The 20,790-nt window shown below is 36.4% G+C and overlaps 1 protein-coding gene across 2 annotated transcripts in view; it reads left to right on the top strand.

The window, feature by feature from the left end:
* Window positions 1–8,548: 8,548 nt before the first annotated feature.
* Window positions 8,549–20,790, top strand: part of Fmr1 (synaptic functional regulator FMR1) — a 114,963-nt gene continuing 102,721 nt past the window's right edge. For both annotated transcript variants that reach the window (XM_068376526.1, XM_068376525.1), the window contains exon 1: window positions 8,549–8,703. In XM_068376526.1, coding sequence (XP_068232627.1) covers window positions 8,653–8,703 — 51 coding nt within the window. In that variant the 5' untranslated portion in view covers window positions 8,549–8,652. The remainder of the gene's footprint in view (window positions 8,704–20,790) is intronic.

Here is a 20,790-nt window from a genome sequence, read left to right as displayed (position 1 = left end):
GGAAAGTAGCCACTGAACAATTACAGTGCAGCAGTTAACCCCTTGGGTGAATAAGAATTGTTTGGTAATCTAAGTGTTGTCAGGTGCATGAGGACAGAAGAAAATCTGAAAAGAATATGCCAGACTATTCGGTGTGTGCAGGCAAAGGGAAAGTGAACCATATCCGAAGAGAAGGATCCGACGTAGTATTGTCTGGCCAGTCAAAGGACGCCATAACCCCTGTGAGAGGGGTTATCCCGAAAGGCATACTCGAAAACCATAATCTACCAATTGCCGACACTGCTGGGTTGTAGCTATTAAACGGGGAGGGGGTAGGAAGGGTTAAAGCTGTGTTTGTATGTGTGCGTGTATATCTACCTAATCATTTAGCCATCAATTTTGATGGGTTGCGTACACTAGTTACTCTATAATAGACATACATTAGGATGGTGATAATACATACATACATATATATACCAAGGCACTTCCCCCATTTTGGGGGATAGCCGACATCAACAAAGAAACAAAAACAAAAAGGGGACCTCTACTCTCTACGTTCCTACCAGCCTAACAAGGGACTCAACCGAGTTCAGATGGTACTGCTAGGGTGCCACAGCCCACCCTCCCACATTATCCACCACAGATGAAGCTTCATAATGCTGAATCCCCTACTGCTGCTACCTCCGCGGTCATCTAAGGCATCGGAGGCAGCAGCAGGGCCTACCGGAACTGCGTCACAATCGCTCGCCATTCATTCCTATTTCTAGATGGTGATAATAGGAAATAAAAAAAAAAAAACAGTCTGATAGTGAGTGAAAGAGGCTATTAATATCAATCAGATTTAACTGGTCATATTCCCTAGGGACCCCTGTCTGAGTGGAGATGCTTAACGTGGTGAAAGGATTTGCGAATCCCCATGATCAGCAAGGCTGCACTTTAGTCAGAGCCACCCATACTAGGTTGGTTTGCTGTGAGCGATCAGATTAAAGTCCCCCACCATCACCAGTCCGAAGCGGCCGGCGTTGAGATGAAAACTGGCCAAACCCCAGACGTGAATTGACATGTCTGAGGTTTATGTCCTACAGTGGACTAGAAACGGCTACATTTGTTGTTGTTGTTGTTGTTGTTGTTGTTGTTGTTGTTGTTGTATGATGCCAAAGGACAATCTCTAAAGGATTAATTAATCCAGAACGCTGGAATCGAAAACGGATATATCCCATGTCAATTGTTTTTTTAATCTTTTACGACATCTGCCTCTCTACACGTAGCAATCAGTCTACGTTTTTATTTTAGAAAATGTGTTTTTCACTAAAAAAAAAAAACACACACACACAATAGCAAGTTCAGTAATCTTAATCCAAGACACTTCTGATATTACAAAACTAATCTATTGACTTTTTATAGTCATCACTAGCCTATATCTACTATGAGAGAAAACAGCGCATATTTCCATTTATAAGATGAAGAATACTTTCAAAACTATCCGCACTATATTCTTCTAATTAAACTTTATAATCTGGATAGATCGGAGAATGTAAGAACTGATTGACTACAGTATATATCTATTTACTGGAAACAATTAAGCATTTTCTAGAAGCTTATTGTATACAAGTGTACGCGACCTGTAAAAAAATGACGGTTAAATGTTTAGATGGATATGCACACATACACACACACACACACACACTTCCCTCTCACCAGGGTATGACTACTCTCTTGCCTCCTCACCTGAGGGATAGGGAGAGCTGGGTGTGACCGGACTTATATATATATATATATATATATATATATATATATATATATATATATATATATATATATATATATATATATATATATATATATATTATATATATATACTCTTATGTATATATATATATATATATATATATATATATATATATATATATATATATATATATATATATATACACACACATATATATATATATATATATATACATATATATATATATATATATATATATATATATATATATATATATATATATATATATATATATTACTCTTTATTATATAGGGAAGATTTGCATGTTTGATGGACATAACAGAGGAAATCGTATTGTAACTGAACACTTGGACCATGATGACAAGTCTCTCTTCTGAAGAATCTAACTATATTTTTCTTCACTTAACAGCTTCAACTATTTTTTATGTTCAAATTCAACATCCACAAATTACCTCCATAGGCAGACCAAGTCTTTTTTATTATCATTATCATTATTATTATTACTAGGTAAGCTACAACCATAGTTGGAAAAGCAAGATGATATTAAGTCCGAGAGTTTTAGTGAGGAAAATATCCCAGTGAGGAAAGGAAACAAAGAAACAAATAAAGTACAAGAGAAGTAATGAAAAATTAAAATAAGATATTCTAAGAACAGTAACAACTTTAAAGTAGAGCTTTCATAAACTGAAAAAAAAAACAAGAGGAAAAGAAATAACAAAGATTATAGTGCCCGGCTATATCCTCAAGCATATTTCTGTTATCTTTCTTGCTTTACCTATTCTTTGAATCACCTCTTCAGTCATAAAAGTATCCAGGAGTAAATAAGAAAAAAAGAATGCATCATTCTTTTGTCTTGTTTACTCCTGGATATTTTTATGACTGAAATCTTACACGAAAATGCTTTAACTGCGAATTCTATAATAGCTTACCCTTTAAATTACCGTAGAAAACGGTATCGTTTTCTTTTCTGGAAGATAAACCTCAAAAAGATTAACGGCAATTATCAATCGATTATTTAAAACTGTTTACAAATTTCTATATCACATTTATTATTTCTGACTGGAGATGGTCATCCTGTTTTATAAGGGTTCCTTATTTTCAAGATTATTTATAATAAGCAATGTTGAAATTGAAATTGATCTACATCTTATCTGTGAGCATCGACTATTTTCAAAAAGTGATTGAAGTAAATTGAGTTCATTCTTAATTAAGAATCTTGTATCTTTCTTGTGGTCTCTGCTTTTAGTTGTCCATATTCTTTTGTGATTGGGGCCATTCAGCAGAAATGCGGATCATGTGACCAAACTAGCATAGATGGGATTTGGTGAGCATGGCTTCTAAGCTTGGGCATCCCGTTCGTTCTAGAATATGTGCATGTGGAATCCAATCTTTCCATGTGAGGCCCATATAATTTTCTATACACAGGAAGTGTTGACTATTTACTCTAGAAAATGCTGGTTTTTCGCCTAACAAAAGCATCTGAAGTCCTTTTTTTTTTTATTTTCTCCAACACATATTATAGACCATGTGTATAAAATGTGTTGCATTGAGTTAAGGTGCGGGCCAAAATGGCAGCTTTATCAGTATATTACAGATCACCCAGCTGGTGTGTAGATGCTTTTGTACAGGATTGTAACCATCTGTGTGGGTTGCATCTTCTCTAAGGCCTTATATATATATATATATATATATATATATATATATATATATATATATATATATATATATATATATATATATATATATATATATATATATATATATATATATATATATATATATATATATACAACAATGCCATTCTGGTGAGCATCTATTCTGATGAAATTGGAACTGAAACCAAACAACTTTAACTTTAACTTTATTATTGAGATGAACAGTATAGGTGCCAGAACATTAGGCCCATCCAGTTTTACTGCCACTTCTAAGTCACCACCACAGATCTATGTTTTCATGTTAGAATGAAAGACGAAGTAGCCTAATATGAAACATTTGATAGGAACTCTTTAGTTTGCATGTACCCACCATAGGAGTTCATTGGCACAGTCTTAAAAGCCTTATTATGGTCAAAAGACTTATCTGTACTTTTCTCCCACATCTGTTTCTATCAATGGACCCTCTTTCCTACTGAAACCACAGTGGGCAGCACGGATTCAAAAATACTTTTAGTTGGCCGCAAAAGCATATTTCTACATAAATTAGCGTAGGCTTATTTGTGAAAATGTATCTGAAATTATTTAAACTTCTGTTCCCTCAATTCCTAAACGTGGTATAAAAGTGGGAGTTCCTCCCACAAGCATATACCAGACGCCGCCATGACACATTCTGTGACACACACACACACACACACACACACACACACACACACACACACACACTCACGTGATGAACCGTTCCCTTGTTAATCAAAGTCTCCCCATATGGCGACCATCATAGCCAAGTTAAAGCAGTTATTTACAATGTGAAAAGGTACTTCTTGATTGAGAGAGAGAGAGAGAGAGAGAGAGAGAGAGAGAGAGAGAGAGAGAGAGAGAGAGAGAGAGAGAGAGAGAGAGAGAGAGAGAGTTACAAGGATTTAGGATGTCTCAAAGACTTTTTAGTCCATCTGCGGAGACTCCATTTGCTCTCTGGTTGAGCGATTTAGTTTAATAATTTAGAGAGTTCTTATGATCTTGTCTAACTTATTCTTAAACTCGTTTACCGACTTACTGTTTACTACAAGTATTTGCTATTTTGCATGTGAAGAAATTGCCACATTGAATGGTGTTTTATATTTTCAATTCCATTTTGTATCAGTTATCTCTGGAGTGGACTGATTTATTCTAAGCTTGAATATATTGTTGTAATGTACATTTGTTATTTCTTTAAGAATTTTGAATGCATCTATTAACTGTCCCCTTAGTCGTCGAGTTTATATATCAAATAAGTTCAAACGATCCATCGTCCGTCTATATCCAAATGGCCTTAGTGTTGGAACTAGTTTGGTGACCCTTGCTTATACTGCTTCCAGAGTTCCAGTCTATCTACTGTATATCCTTCTGAATATCTGGAGCCCAGAATTGGACTCCGTATTCCAGATGGGGGTCTTGCTAGTGATGTGTGCAGCTGTAGTAGTGTCTTTGTTTCTGTATTTGAATTGTCTCTTTATGCAACCTATTAGTTTCTATGCTTTCTTTTCAGCTTTTATGCTCAGTTTGGTGAACTTCAAATCCGAAATTTTTCTTTTGGTCCACCCTTTCTATTTCATTACCCAGCAGTGAGTAATCTGACTGTGGGTTACTATAACCTATGTGCATGATTTTACATTTCCCACAGATGAGAGAGAGAGAGAGAGAGAGAGAGAGAGAGAGAGAGAGAGAGAGAGAGAGAGAGAGAGAGATTACATCGGCAGTTGATGCAGTCACTTTTCTCCTTTATTTTTTTAGATATGAATCATAATTGAGTCTATCCAGTATATTTGAATTTTCCTTACCAACCATTAGCCACAGGTGATGTTATGTAGTTACGTTAAAAAAAACCGTAGCATTTTGCTTAAAAATGTCACAGGAAAGTACAGTATTACATACCACCAAGTGAGCTGACCGCAGTGTTCTTATATTTTTCTTAGGCCTATAGACAGATGTAAAGGTATTATAAAAACCTTGCATGTTGCATTGGTCAGAAAAGGTCTGAATATCATTAGGCTTTTCAACCTACTAGTAGTTCTATATGATAATAACAAGAGCAACAACAAAAACAACAACAACAATGATAATAATAATAATAATAATAATGACATACCTTTGAATTTGACTTTAAATTCAAACTTTATGCTCTCCTGGTTTTTTTTTTTATGATTACTTAAGTAAAGAGTTCAAGATTCATTCAGAAATTAAAACAATTGGTTGGTCTGAAAAAAGCTAGCTTGCCCATAAGTAAGCAGTGAGCCTAGTTCCCGTGTGGCTGTATGTTTTTCCGATGGACGAGATCAAAAGTTAGAAGTTAATTTAAAACTACCCAATTTCATTATACTTTTCATTGTCCAATTCACAGAATTCTGCAAAGCACTAGAATTATGATATTCTAAATGCAATTATACATATGAAAAGCCGTTGATAATCAAACTCATTGGGACAATTACTCCATGGTTTAGGTGAGAGGATAGGCTTCGCTTCACATGAAGTTATTAAATGAATAGTTTGAATTAATTTGCAGAAATGATGACCATATTATTATCACTAGCCAAGCTACAACCCTAGTTGGAAAAGTAAGATGCTGTAAGCCCAAGGGCTCCAACAGGGAAAAATAGCCCAGTGAGGAAAGGAAATAAGGAAATAAATAAATGATGAGAATAAATTAACAATATATCATTCTAAAAACCGTAACAGCATCAAAACAGATATGTCCTATATAAACTATTAACAATGTCAAAAACAGAGCATAACAAAGTGATAACATTATGTTACCGTTCAGCCAATCAATTTCATGATATCACCAAAATCTTAACAGTGTTGAAAGAAGTTATAAGAGAAAGAAATACTATTGATATTAGTTACCATGTTATATCTAGAAGTCCACATCAGTAGTCACCAAGGGTCAAACAACATAAGAAGGTAGAGGATTGTCTATTCATATCTGTTGTACATGTTATAATTATTAAATGATCCTATTTCATTTATGTGCATTATAGGATCCTATTTAATTTATGTGTATTGCATCGTCTATTCATTGGCGCTCATTTGTGAGAATGTAAGCAAATAGTGTTTCAGTTAGCAGCTCATTTACTCGCTGCATATATGATAGAAGGTCGATCATTTTAGGTTACTTCTATGTGGGGATGATCTCGATTGTTCTGCATTTTTCAACAACGTTGGCGTGCCGTTATGCCTTTCGAAAGTTCGAGGCTTTTGTCGAACATTTGACCTTGTAGTTACCGAGGTCTCCACTAGTGAACTTGGTGAGGGGTTGATAGCCTACATATGACATTACGTGATGAAGAAATGATGGTGAACTTGGTGAGTTAGTTGTAAGATTAAGTTTTGACGTGGTATCTTCATTATTATTATTATTAGTAGTAGTAGTATTACTTCTTAAGCTACATCCCTAGTTGGAAAAGCAGAATGCTACATTAACCCAAGGACGCCAACAGAGAAAATAGCCCAGTGAGGAAAGAAAATAAGGACAAACTACAAGAGAACTTTAAGAACAATAATATCATTAAGATAAATGTTTCGTATATAAACTATAAAAAATTGAAGATAACAAGAGGATAAAAACTTCAAAATATCAACAGGAAGAGAAACAAGATAGAATAGTGTATTCGAGTGTACTGTATTGAGAGAGAGAGAGAGAGAGAGAGAGAGAGAGAGAGAGAGAGAGAGAGAGAGAGAGAGAGAGAGAGAGAGAGAGAGAGAGAGAGAGAGAGAGAGAGAGCACATTAATCACAGCAAAGCGAAAGTAGATGTGACAAGATACAAACCCAAATTGTCTTACAACAATTAGTTTTCATTGGTATTGGTTGAGTACAGGAAGAAACAGCGAACTGATGACTAAACGTAACAAATTATCGATTATTTTGTGAGAATTGACCACAACTTTGATTAAATCTACAGATCTTTAACTCAATCAATTGGAAAGAACACTTCAAATCTAATATATCATGGGTGTCTAACAAATAATAAAGTTTCCTATTAAATTACCTATATAAATCTGGTATGGAACTTATGGGTTTAGTGTAAGCCTATAATACTAAAACTACATTAAGTAGAACTCGAACTTTACAAAACAAATAGACGTGTGCATAACGGAAGTGAGAGAAAGATGTTACTAACAAATTACGTCTAGCCCGAACGTACTATTACTAAATCATACACGTCTTGCACATGTCTTACTGGGCGTAGAGAAAATCATACGAGTCTAAACTTAGTCTGAATTCATATGTACGTAAATACTAAAATTGAAACTAGAATATGGTGACCCACGTTTTATCGATAAAATTTCCAGAATAAACAACATTCCTTTCATAAAATTTACATATTGTTATATGTATACTTAATCATCTCAAAAAAAATTATTTTCTCTTTATAGATTGCTCACTTTATTCATCAATTGCATGCCATAGTTGGAGGAATAAATCCAGAATAAACAACATTCCTTTCATAAAATTTACACATTGTTATATGTATACTTAATCATCTAAAAAAATTTATTTCCTCTATAGATTGCTCATTTTATTCATTAATTGCATGCCATAGTTGGAGGAATAAATTCAATTATAGCCAATGTTGGTTTTAGCCGACGCCATGATTGGTGGAAGTTTATTGGTCATATTCTCGACATACATTCTTAAGTGATCGTCTTTCATAATTTTACAAATGATGATCTCACTGTTAAGGTTAATATTATATATGACAATTGTTTTAAATTTATTTGAAATGAATTAATAAACAGACTTCACCTCACATGTAAGGAAAAAGAGACAGTGAGGCAATTGTTGTGTGAGAACCAGAAGTTTATTGGTCATATTCTCGACACACATTCTTAACTGATCGTCTTTCATAATTTGCCAAATGATGATCTTCTCACTATTAAGGTTAATATTATATGTGACAATTGTTTTAAATTTATTTAAAATGAATTAATAAACAAACTTCACCTCACATGTACGTGAAAAAGAGACAGTGAGGCAATTGTTGTGTGAGAACCAGAAGTTTATTGGTCATATTCTCGACACACATTCTTAAGTGATCGTCTTTCATAATTTGCCAAATGATGATCTTCTCACTGTTAAGGTTAATATTATATATGACAATTGTTTTAAATTTATTTGAAATGAATCAATAAACAGACTTCACGTACATGTACGTGAAAAAGAGACAGTGAGGCAATTGTTATGTGAGAACCAAGAATACGCCCAACTCCCATAATTCCCAGCCGGTATCAAGATGGACGAGCTGTATGTCGAAGTCTTGGGCCCTCATGGCGCCTATTATAAGGTATTTTCATTCCATTTTCCGAACTCACAATTTTTATGTGGTATTTAGCAGTGGTTGCTTTGTTTATCTATCTATTTGACACATAGCACGGCCGCCATGAACACAGCAAATGTGGTTTAATGAAGTCGACAAAGTCCAGCTGACCCGTTGAAAATGTAAACAAAATGATGACATGCCCTTTGACGTGCCCCTGTCTCCTCTATTTCTCTGCTTATGTCCTTCCTCCTAAAGGGTTTAAGTGCATCCTCAGAGAAGGATTGGGTAAAGTGTATGTTGTACGACCTTATTTTCATGCCCTTGGTAAATGACTTCGGTTTTTGGGTGTAGCATTCCGAACCGTCGTTCGTTATTCAGAGGCTCCCGAAGGCTTGCCCTTTACCATGATTCAAAGGCTCCCGAAGGCTTGCCCTTTACCATGATTCAAAGGCTCCCGAAGGCTTGCCCTTTACCATGATTCAAAGGCTCCCGAAGGCTTGCCCTTTACCATGATTCAAAGGCTCCCGAAGGCTTGCCCTTTACCATGATTCAAAGGCTCCCGAAGGCTTGCCCTTTACCATGATTCAAAGGCTCCCGAAGGCTTGCCCTTTACCATGATTCAAAGGCTCCCGAAGGCTTGCCCTTTACCGTGATTCAAAGGCTCCCGAAGGCTTGCCCTTTACAACGGGGATCTTTGCCTTACTCCACGGGACAAATAAAAGCTATTTTCTCTTGGTCTACGATAGGCTTTTTGAGTGCAGTGACTGCAGACTACTGTAGGCTCGGTAACCATTATCTACCGGTAGCAGTGTTTGTTTTTATTATAAATATATGATAGTTTAACTTGTAGCCGAATTCATGGACTTTTCCCTCTCGTTATCCTTAGCCGAATTCATGAACTTTTCCCACTCGTTATCCTTTTTTTTTTTCATCCATTTCTGACCGTGAATGATGGGGCAGACTCCTTGATCTAGAGTTTTCCTTACTCCACCTTAAAACTATCATTGGGATCTAAAAAAAAATAAAAGGAGTGATTTGCAGCACTAGTAATGGTCAGAAATGCGTAAAAAACTTGGAATAATTTTACAAAAGGTGGGGTTGTGACTTGAGAAAATATTCCAGGTTGCCATTACTCGTTTCACTCAAACATTTTCTTACTGTTGCTCTGTTTGGGCAAGTGTTGCATTGATATGCTGCCCACGGCACCTGTGTTATTCAATAGTAAAGTATCCGGTAAATTTGTATTGTATTACAGAGTGTGATTTCGAACAGAAAATATATGTTTTCCTATAGTAAATAATGTGATTTAACCGAATTTGACCTTCATTTCAACTGAAAACAAACAGATCAACCAATTTGGCTAACTTTAAGTTGACAAATTGGTTGCTGTTATTACGGATGAAATTAAGGTGAAAACCGGTTAAATCACGATATTTCCTACAGGAAAACATATATTTTCTGTTAAAATGGTTAAATATAATCATTGTTGTCAATATGTTATGTTAAAATATTTAAATATAAGCACTTGTTCATCGGTGTCACTTCACTTACGAATGTACTGCGAACGATAACATTAGCAACGTTACCAATGATACACAGTGTTACCAACGTTGATGTATGATACACAGAGTTACCAACTGTACGGTGACATTACTAGCAATAGCAATGCTAGATAATTCCATACGTATTTTAAATCATTTTTCCATACAAGTTTTACACAATATGTAAAATGTACATAAAGGGTACAGAACCTGACAAACCCACCTAACCTAACCTAGTTGTATGACAGGTCACAAACCTCGGGTATGTACTGAAAACGGTAAAAGTTACGAATGATACACAGAGTTACCAACGGTACGGTGACATTACTAGCGATAGTAATGCTAGATATTTCCATACGTATTTTATATGATTTTTTCATATAAGTTTTACACAATATATAAAAAGTACAAAAAGGGTACAGAGCCTAACAAACCCACCTAACCTAACCTAGGAGTTCCCCGGTCACAAAACACATATAATGACTATTGAGGAATGACTTACCTTTATGAAGAAGATGCCGAAACTTGCGGGTCACAGGAGGGTGAGACTGACGGCTTAACTCCTATGACTGGGATGTGGATGGTTGTGGGGGTTTGGGGTCTAGGGGGTCCATTGGCTGTTGTTGTATCGGAGGGTAGAGGCGACAGGCAGGTTTGATATATTTCTGAATGAGGGGAATTAGAGTAGCAGCATCACCTTTAGTAGAAAGGGGGAAACTAAAGGGATAATGAAAAATTTCTTTGATTCACGTTCAATACCCACAAAGACCCATGTGGCACTCAACGGTCTACCACGGTTGTATTTAGCTTTGCAAAAATGTGATTCGTCTATTTCAACTATTACTCCATCACCACCAATCGCCTCTTGATTATCGAAGAAGTATTCGGTAACCTCGGAACACAAACTTCTCCAATCGACACTAGTTTTTGGAGGATATGTCGATACCCTTTATAAGAAGTAACGGTATAACCACGACGACGTTTCTTTTTGGTTTTAGGTATCTTGGTTTCGGTATTACAATAAAACATGCGAATGTCTATCTTGTAAGATAGGAGGGAACGGCACTTGGGCCACCGGAAACATTGAGGAATTACATTGTGTGCTTTCAGGAATTTATCAACATTGGCTGAAGAATCATAAAAATCACCATGGAAATTAGGAAATGCTATTAGGTACGGAATACTGCAGCCGTTACAAGTATATATAACTTCCTCCATCGCAAAATACGAAAAAATAAATCTCACTTGAAATGACAGACACCTTACTAGGTCAAAGGTTTCAAGGGAAAAGGATTTGGTGGAACTGGTATGAACAGACCACTTAAAGAGATAAAGGAAGGGGTAGGGAAATATCAGTTGACAACCCCCTTGTGTGAACTTTGAATACATATCAGTTTGTGATTAGTTAATGGAAAAACAACGGAGTCTAGAGGGTAAACATGAATGAACTGGATAGGGAAACTAGTCCAGAGCAAGTATTTATGTGAAACCGGGGAGTGAAAAGGAAATAACAAAAGAAATAAACCCAATACTGTATAGGAAGATAAAATGGAATGTATGATAAATAATATTGAATGGGAATATAAAATGAGATGATTTTATAAGGTGTAGGATAATAAAACAAATAATTGGTGTGGGAAAAGCTTCTGCGCAGGGGGCCGGGGTTTTTGCGCAGGAGGTCGAAAACTGGTATGCACGGACGTACGTACGTACGGGTGCTAATGTTAGCATGGAATGCTGACATTTGATCTACATCAGACGTTGGCAGCACTGGTTGCTGTATTTTTTCATGAGACTTAGTCCTTGCAACGGCCCCTCCAAAGTTTATCCAGATATACTGTTTTGTATTTTCCTCGAGTTATAAATCCAAGTAGGTAATGTATAGAGAAGAAAATGTTTGTTTTACGATTATACATTGTTTCCCCAGTATGTTTTCTCCACCCAAAACCCCGAGTTCCCACCGGGGGTCCCCCATTACCGTAGGATATAGATATATATATATATTTCTGAAACTATTCATTTGCGACAGGAACGAGTATCATTTTCGAAGAGAGCGTAGTTTTTTCTATAAGAAAAAGTAGTATTTTTTACTAGGTTACATTGCCTTGTAATACACTACAATATAACGAAGTATCCTAATAACCAGTAATGTTTATCACATCCCTCAAATAATCTTTGCTTGTGTCTTGCTTCGCTCACAAATGAACTTCTCATTACTCCTCTGTTGTGGCAAGTGGTACATGGATGAGTTGCTCGTGCTAATCATGTTAGCCATTATATCAGAGATAGTCTTTACTTTAACCCTTTTACCCCCAAAGGACGTACTGGTACGTTTCACAAAAGCCATCCCTTTATCCCCATGGACGTACCGGTACGTCCTTGCAAAGAAGTTCTATGAAAATTTTTTTTTCATATTTTTGATAATTTTTTTGAGAAAATTCAGGCATTTTCCAAGAGAATGAGACCAACCTGACCTCTCTATGACAAAAATTAAGGCTGTTAGAGCGATTTGAAAAAATATATACCGCAAAATGTGCTGGGAAAATAATAACCCCCTGGGGTTAAGGGTTGGAAATTTCCAAATAGCCTGGGGTTAAAAGGGTTAACATGAACAATAGCTGTTTATGGAACAGTTTTAAATGCAATTAATGACCGAAATAGATGAAATTACAGTAAATTGGGAAATATTGAATTCTCCCGTGGAAGATGTCGCAGCGTCTTTTGTACATCAGCGGCCAATTCTTCGCGCTTGCATAGTGAACGGGCACTAACTAACCTAAGGTTCCCCACCTTGCCTACAATCCGTGTCTTTACCTACTTATCTGTTAACTCCTTGCGACCCCCCTTGCACTGCTGTATCCCTAATAAAGCATACAGGTGGCCGCTATCTTACATACACCTTGATGTCGTCGTGCTACGGTAGTCGTGCTAAATTGAAGCGGAAGGGGGAGTAAAATGGCTCTTGTAAAATAAGATTTGGGAACTCGGGTGTAAATATATCGAAGCTCTAAATTGGTTAGAAAGGCCATGTAATAACTGTCATACAAAAGACAGGATACTACATAAAGCGAAAGCAAACCACGCGTACACAGTAACCCACAATCAGTCTCAAAATTAAACAGTGAACTTAGAAAAGTGAAATGATGAAACATTTTAGCCTATTGACATGCAAGTTATTTTGCCCCCGTCCTCATTAGTCATACAGAGTAAAAGGCCAAAATAGCCGGCATTCATTCATTTCTTACAGTGAATTCCAGTTTTGTTAGAAATGAAGTACCATATATTAATTTTTTATTTTTCATATTCAAAATTCATAAATCTGTAAAGCTCCTTCATTTGCTGTTTAATCTTGTTGGCCTAGCTTTGTGTAATTAGCCCTTTTACCCCCAAAGGACGTTCTGGTACGTTTCACAAAAGCCATCCCTTTACCCCCATGGACGTACCGGTACGTCCTTGCAAAAAAATGCTTTAAAAATTATTTTTTCATATTTTTTGATATTTTTTTTTTCTTTTTTTTAGAAAATTCAGGCATTTTCCAAGAGAATGAGACCAACCTGACCCCTCTATGACAAAAATTAAGGCTGTTAGAGCAATTTAAAAAAAAATATACTGCAAAATGTGCTGGGAAAAAAATAACCCCTTGGGAGTTAAGGGTTGGAAATGTTCAAATACCCTGGGGGTAAAAGGGTTAATGGGGCCCCTGAGAGGCCATTGCTTGAGAATTTTAGAGTAAGTTTACGTATGAAATTCACTAATAGTTTCATAATTTCCCATTTTATTGAACATGTTTGGCAGGGAACTCAATTTGTGTTGAAGTACATTAGGTTAAACCATTTTCCTCAAGATCAGGATATTTGGCAGGGAACTCAATTTCTGTTGAAGTACATTAGGTTAAACCATTTTCCTCAAGATCAGGATATTTGTCAGGGAACTCAATTTCTGTTGAAGTACATTAGGTTAAACCATTTTCCTCAAGATCAGGATACGTGTGTGAGCTATGTCGCTACCTGTACCACCAGGTAATTTCAAAAGTTAAGACATCATTACAGTATTATTATAGTATAAAATTAATTAGGATGCTGGAACTAACATAATTGGTTAGACTTACAGGAGAGTTCAATATCCCTAATAAAGCAAATATAAAGGGTTCCTTGTATATATATAGGTAGAGTACAGTACAGTACTTTGAATGATTCGATATGTGTGAGAGAGATAAGGTCATCATTTCAAAACCTGGAAAAAAAAAATTCAAATATTCTAATAGTTTGGTATTGTAATCGAGAACAACAAACGTTATTTTTTCATTAATGATGGGATTATTATGCATTTTCTATTTTTACGTAAATCTGAGAATATCAGTGTTAGTGTTTTTATGCTTCTTATACGTACCCCCATAAACGTGGGGTTGGTAAGGGTGGATAAAGTGGGAAAATACCTTTATTGTTGTTTGTTTACTTGGGACATCTCCCTTAAACCTCCTGATTTCCGTTAAACAACCACCATTTCTCGATTTCGTAAGTTTTCCACTATTCATCGCAGGTGTGTGTGAAAATGGAGAACTACCGTGTTCCTTTCTGTCTAGGGAAAGTGCATGATGATATTCATTTATTTTCAATGAAATATTAACATTAATCCAGTCATTAATCATAGCAAAAGTGTATTTATTAAGAAATCTAGAATTTGTTGCAACACGAATACTTACCTTCGAACTACTTTCTTTAGGAGATCACTGGTTATCTCTCTCTGCGACCAGAGTTTTGAATAGTTATCCCCCCGCTCCGCGCCCTCAGTGGCTTTACCCCCGGCATCCAGGAATGTGCCCCGAGGGTAGGATTAACGGTAGGTCGCTGCTAGTCGGGTCACCCTCCTCATTAAGTTCTCTAGTCGCGAGAGGTCCTAAAGAAAGTAGTTCTCGGTAAGTATGTTAGGAAAAATAAAAATTATTTAAAATTTTTGATATTTCTTTATTTTTTTTTCTTTTGTGGGTAAGACATAACTTTAGCAATTAACCCTTTTACCCCAGGCTATTTGGAACTTTCCAACCCTTAACCCCCAGTTTTTTTTTTTTTTTTAAGCACATTTTGCCATATATATTTTTCAAATTGCCCTAACAACCTTAGTTTTCGACATAGAGAGATCAGGTTGGTCTCATTCTTACAAAAAAATGTAAATAGCTGTTTTTTTGCAAGGACGTACCAATACGTCCATGGGGGTAAAGGGATAAGTTTTGTGAAACGAACCAGTATGTCCATTGGGGCTAAAAGGGTTAGTACACCTGTACATGATATTTTTATCATCCGACCACTGTTTTACGAACGTTCTAACTTTCAATTCATACTCTTTTATATTTTTGCCGAGGGGGCCTTTGTACCCAATTCCCTATTATTTCCTTGAAAAAAAGATACTACAGTATATCCATTTAATCACTAGATATATTTTTAAAGGTACCGTCTTGCAGAGATGAATATAGGCTAGGTTGAATGAGAATTCTACATCAACAATTATTATGCACTACGGTTCTAACACAAACCTTGGCTTTGGGTTTTGGGTTCTTTTCCCCTTCTTTAACATCAATTGCAAATTGCATGTCTTTTTCTCGCAAACTTTCATTCAAATTATTGCTAAAGTGAAAGTTAGATTTAATTTTTGTTTCTATACTCTGTCACTGAATCAGAGTTCCTCTTCTTAAACTACTTACTGGATCGATTTGGTTTCGGTTGTGTCACGTAATTGTTTATTTGTTGGATGAGACTCGGCAGGTAAAGTGGGGTGGGTTTGGATGAATTTTGAATTTTTCTAAAAGGAATGAAATGTGTCATTGAAAATTTCTTCTTGCACATGTAATTTCTACATCCGCAAACAAACATGAGTTCCCCATTATTACTGTTAAGTCCATCTTTGCTAAAACAACCAGTCCTTCATTACACTCTTGGCAAAGTCTGGAGAGATCCCCCTAGTAAGCCATCCCTGTACAAATAAAAATATAGTTGAAATACAACTAGGGTTCTGAATAATTGCACCCATTGTGGCAGCTGCTTTTGATAACCCTTTTACCCCCAGGCTCTGGAAATTTCCAACCCTTAATCCCCAAGGGGTTATTTTTTCCCCAGTACATTTTGCAGTAAATTTTCTTTAAATTGCTCTAACAGCCTTAATTTTTGTCATAGAGAGGTCAGGTTGGTCTCATTCTCTTGGAAAATGCCTGAATTTTTTCAAAAAATTATAAAAAATATGAAAAAAAAATTTTTATAGCATATTTTTGCAAGGACGTACAGGTACGTCCATGGGGGTAAAGGGATGAGTTTTGTGAAACGTACTAGTACGTCCTTTGGGGGTAAAAGGGTTAAGAACATAAATTAGATATACCTACGCTCTATCTTGTGTGTAGGTCTGGTGATAGATTCTGACCTATGAAGGCCTAGGGCCAATCATCTGCAAAGGTTGACAAGGGGTCACCCCTTGTCAACCTTTGTAGATGATTGGCCCAATTTTGATATCTCGCCCAGCGTAGCTTTACAAAATTCTTTTCTATCGGCATGTGGCTCAAATCTTAATGTAGGGGTGTCTTAAGTGGGGTTGTGAGGGTGGCAAATCTTTGGCTCCTATTTCTTGTTATCCGATTGAATATTCTAGCTGTTGCAAACCTATTTAATCACTAGATATATTTTTAAAGGTACCGTCTTGCAGAGATGAATATAGGCTAGGTTGAATGAGAATTCTACATCAACAATTATTATGCACTACGGTTCTAACACAAACCTTGGCTTTGGGTTTTGGGTTCTTTTCCCCTTCTTTAACATCAATTGCAAATTGCATGTCTTTTTCTCGCAAACTTTCATTCAAATTATTGCTAAAGTGAAAGTTAGATTTAATTTTTGTTTCTATACTCTGTCACTGAATCAGAGTTCCTCTTCTTAAACTACTTACTGGATCGATTTGGTTTCGGTTGTGTCACGTAATTGTTTATTTGTTGGATGAGACTCGGCAGGTAAAGTGGGGTGGGTTTGGATGAATTTTGAATTTTTCTAAAAGGAATGAAATGTGTCATTGAAAATTTCTTCTTGCACATGTAATTTCTACATCCGCAAACAAACATGAGTTCCCCATTATTACTGTTAAGTCCATCTTTGCTAAAACAACCAGTCCTTCATTACACTCTTGGCAAAGTCTGGAGAGATCCCCCTAGTAAGCCATCCCTGTACAAATAAAAATATAGTTGAAATACAACTAGGGTTCTGAATAATTGCACCCATTGTGGCAGCTGCTTTTGATAACCCTTTTACCCCCAGGCTCTGGAAATTTCCAACCCTTAATCCCCAAGGGGTTATTTTTTCCCCAGTACATTTTGCAGTAAATTTTCTTTAAATTGCTCTAACAGCCTTAATTTTTGTCATAGAGAGGTCAGGTTGGTCTCATTCTCTTGGAAAATGCCTGAATTTTTTCAAAAAATTATAAAAAATATGAAAAAAAAATTTTTATAGCATATTTTTGCAAGGACGTACAGGTACGTCCATGGGGGTAAAGGGATGAGTTTTGTGAAACGTACTAGTACGTCCTTTGGGGGTAAAAGGGTTAAGAACATAAATTAGATATACCTACGCTCTATCTTGTGTGTAGGTCTGGTGATAGATTCTGACCTATGAAGGCCTAGGGCCAATCATCTGCAAAGGTTGACAAGGGGTCACCCCTTGTCAACCTTTGTAGATGATTGGCCCAATTTTGATATCTCGCCCAGCGTAGCTTTACAAAATTCTTTTCTATCGGCATGTGGCTCAAATCTTAATGTAGGGGTGTCTTAAGTGGGGTTGTGAGGGTGGCAAATCTTTGGCTCCTATTTCTTGTTATCCGATTGAATATCCTAGCTGTTGCAAACCTATTTAATCACTAGATATATTTTTAAAGGTACCGTCTTGCAGAGATGAATATAGGCTAGGTTGAATGAGAATTCTACATCAACAATTATTATGCACTACGGTTCTAACACAAACCTTGGCTTTGGGTTTTGGGTTCTTTTCCCCTTCTTTAACATCAATTGCAAATTGCATGTCTTTTTCTCGCAAACTTTCATTCAAATTATTGCTAAAGTGAAAGTTAGATTTAATTTTTGTTTCTATACTCTGTCACTGAATCAGAGTTCCTCTTCTTAAACTACTTACTGGATCGATTTGGTTTCGGTTGTGTCACGTAATTGTTTATTTGTTGGATGAGACTCGGCAGGTAAAGTGGGGTGGGTTTGGATGAATTTTGAATTTTTCTAAAAGGAATGAAATGTGTCATTGAAAATTTCTTCTTGCACATGTAATTTCTACATCCGCAAACAAACATGAGTTCCCCATTATTACTGTTAAGTCCATCTTTGCTAAAACAACCAGTCCTTCATGACACTCTTGGCAAAGTCTGGAGAGATCCCCCTAGTAAGCCATCCCTGTACAAATAAAAATATAGTTGAAATACAACTAGGGTTCTGAATAATTGCACCCATTGTGGCAGCTGCTTTTGATAACCCTTTTACCCCCAGGCTCTGGAAATTTCCAACCCTTAATCCCCAAGGGGTTATTTTTTTCCCCAGTACATTTTGCAGTATATTTTCTTTAAATTGCTCTAACAGCCTTAATTTTTGTCATAGAGAGGTCAGGTTGGTCTCATTCTCTTGGAAAATGCCTGAATTTTTTCAAAAAATTATAAAAAATATGAAAAAATTTTTTTTATAGCATATTTTTGCAAGGACGTACAGGTACGTCCATGGGGGTAAAGGGATGAGTTTTGTGAAACGTACTAGTACGTCCTTTGGGGGTAAAAGGGTTAAGAAAACATAAATTAGATATACCTACGCTCTATCTTGTGTGTAGGTCTGGTGATAGATTCTGACCTATGAAGGCCTAGGGCCAATCATCTGCAAAGGTTGACAAGGGGTCACCCCTTGTCAACCTTTGTAGATGATTGGCCCAATTTTGATATCTCGCCCAGCGTAGCTTTACAAAATTCTTTTCTATCGGCATGTGGCTCAAATCTTAATGTAGGGGTGTCTTAAGTGGGGTTGTGAGGGTGGCAAATCTTTGGCTCCTATTTCTTGTTATCCGATTGAATATCCTAGCTGTTGCAAACCTATCCTGTTTTTAGTAACATGATCATTGAAATATTGTGATTATTACACTATGTACCAGTGACTTACACACTTTACCAAAGGGGTGAAAGTCTAAGAATTTTGAATTATAGTATGCTCAAACATGTACATTTAACCTGCTGCTATAAATTGAGACTGTGTGATTTAGCTTTAGCTTCCATTTCCCATAATCAGCTTGCATATTACAAACACGCACTTCTATCTTAACCTATTTTTATTTAATGCCAGCTGGTATATTCCTTTGTTGCACTGTATAACCTTAGGTTGAACTCTTGTCAGAGAGGTTATTAGTGTATAATGCTGGAACTACAATTCTGTTTGAAAAGGTAACTTGTAACAATAGCATCACCTGTCAGGATTTACTTTATCAACTCTGAAGAGCTACCTGTGATAAGGATGTAGATCAAGGTATATGGTAGAATTTATCATAGCAATGTTAGAGGTTGAAAACCTATGGGTTTTAGGAAAATTATTTGCATTTCTTGGTTTATCGTATGTTGAACATGTTTTAGTAACCTTTAGGGAAATGAATAGAAGGTCATAACCTAATCTGAAGTTTCCAAACTACCTAACCTAGGACACTTATCGTTGAGGGAAATAAACACAAGGTTATAACCTAACCCAAAGTTTCCAAACTAACCTAATCTAGTACTCTTATCGTTAAGAGAAATAAACACAAGGTTATAACCTAACCCAAAGTTTCCAAACTAACCTAATCCAGGACTCTTTTATCTTCCTTCATCAGGAAAGCTCCTCAATCTCTGTAGGGAAGAATACCGCTCGGTCGTCGGGCCTGGAGTCTTTGCGAGAATTGACAAAATTTGTGAAAAGCAGGGTACAATGTTGAGCTCCTAGAGAGCTCAAGTCACATGGAATGCATTGCAAGTTATCAAGTCTCTTAAGCAGATTGCTTGTGCCTGTGGTATGCTCGGCAGATAGGTCTTCAAGACATCTTTGCCACAAAACTAAACAACAAACTCCCAGTGTACTGCTCGCTGATACCTGATCAGACAGTGGCGTTAGAGGACTGCTCTTTAAAGTCCCAGTCCGGCCCTGGCCAAGTGAGTAGGAAACAGTATTACTTCTTGTGTCACAAGTCCTTCAGAAGGATAGAAGATTAGCTCCCATCACCATGGTTCAGGAGTTTGTGACTGGGACCTAGAACTCAGCCATGCTCGACTTCAAGTCCTTCTTATCTTCCTTACAAGAAGCGACTATTGGGACCAGGATGACTTTCCTTCCTCTCCTTAGAGGACACTACGGCTCTTCTTACAGCACTTACAGCAACGAAAGGAATTAAAGAAAAAAATTGTAGAAACACTTCTTTCTGGCTTTGTGTATCAATCAGGTGTGCTTTTCTTGCAAGCTGGAAACATAAGGACTATCCTAAATTCAAATACAAGAAGTAAGTCATTTAATTGATCCAGCTCTCATGAATAACCCGTC

Source organism: Palaemon carinicauda, chromosome 7 (assembly GCF_036898095.1).
Source record: "Palaemon carinicauda isolate YSFRI2023 chromosome 7, ASM3689809v2, whole genome shotgun sequence".
NCBI lineage: Eukaryota > Metazoa > Arthropoda > Malacostraca > Decapoda > Palaemonidae > Palaemon > Palaemon carinicauda.
This window is presented reverse-complemented; position numbering and strand designations above follow the sequence as displayed.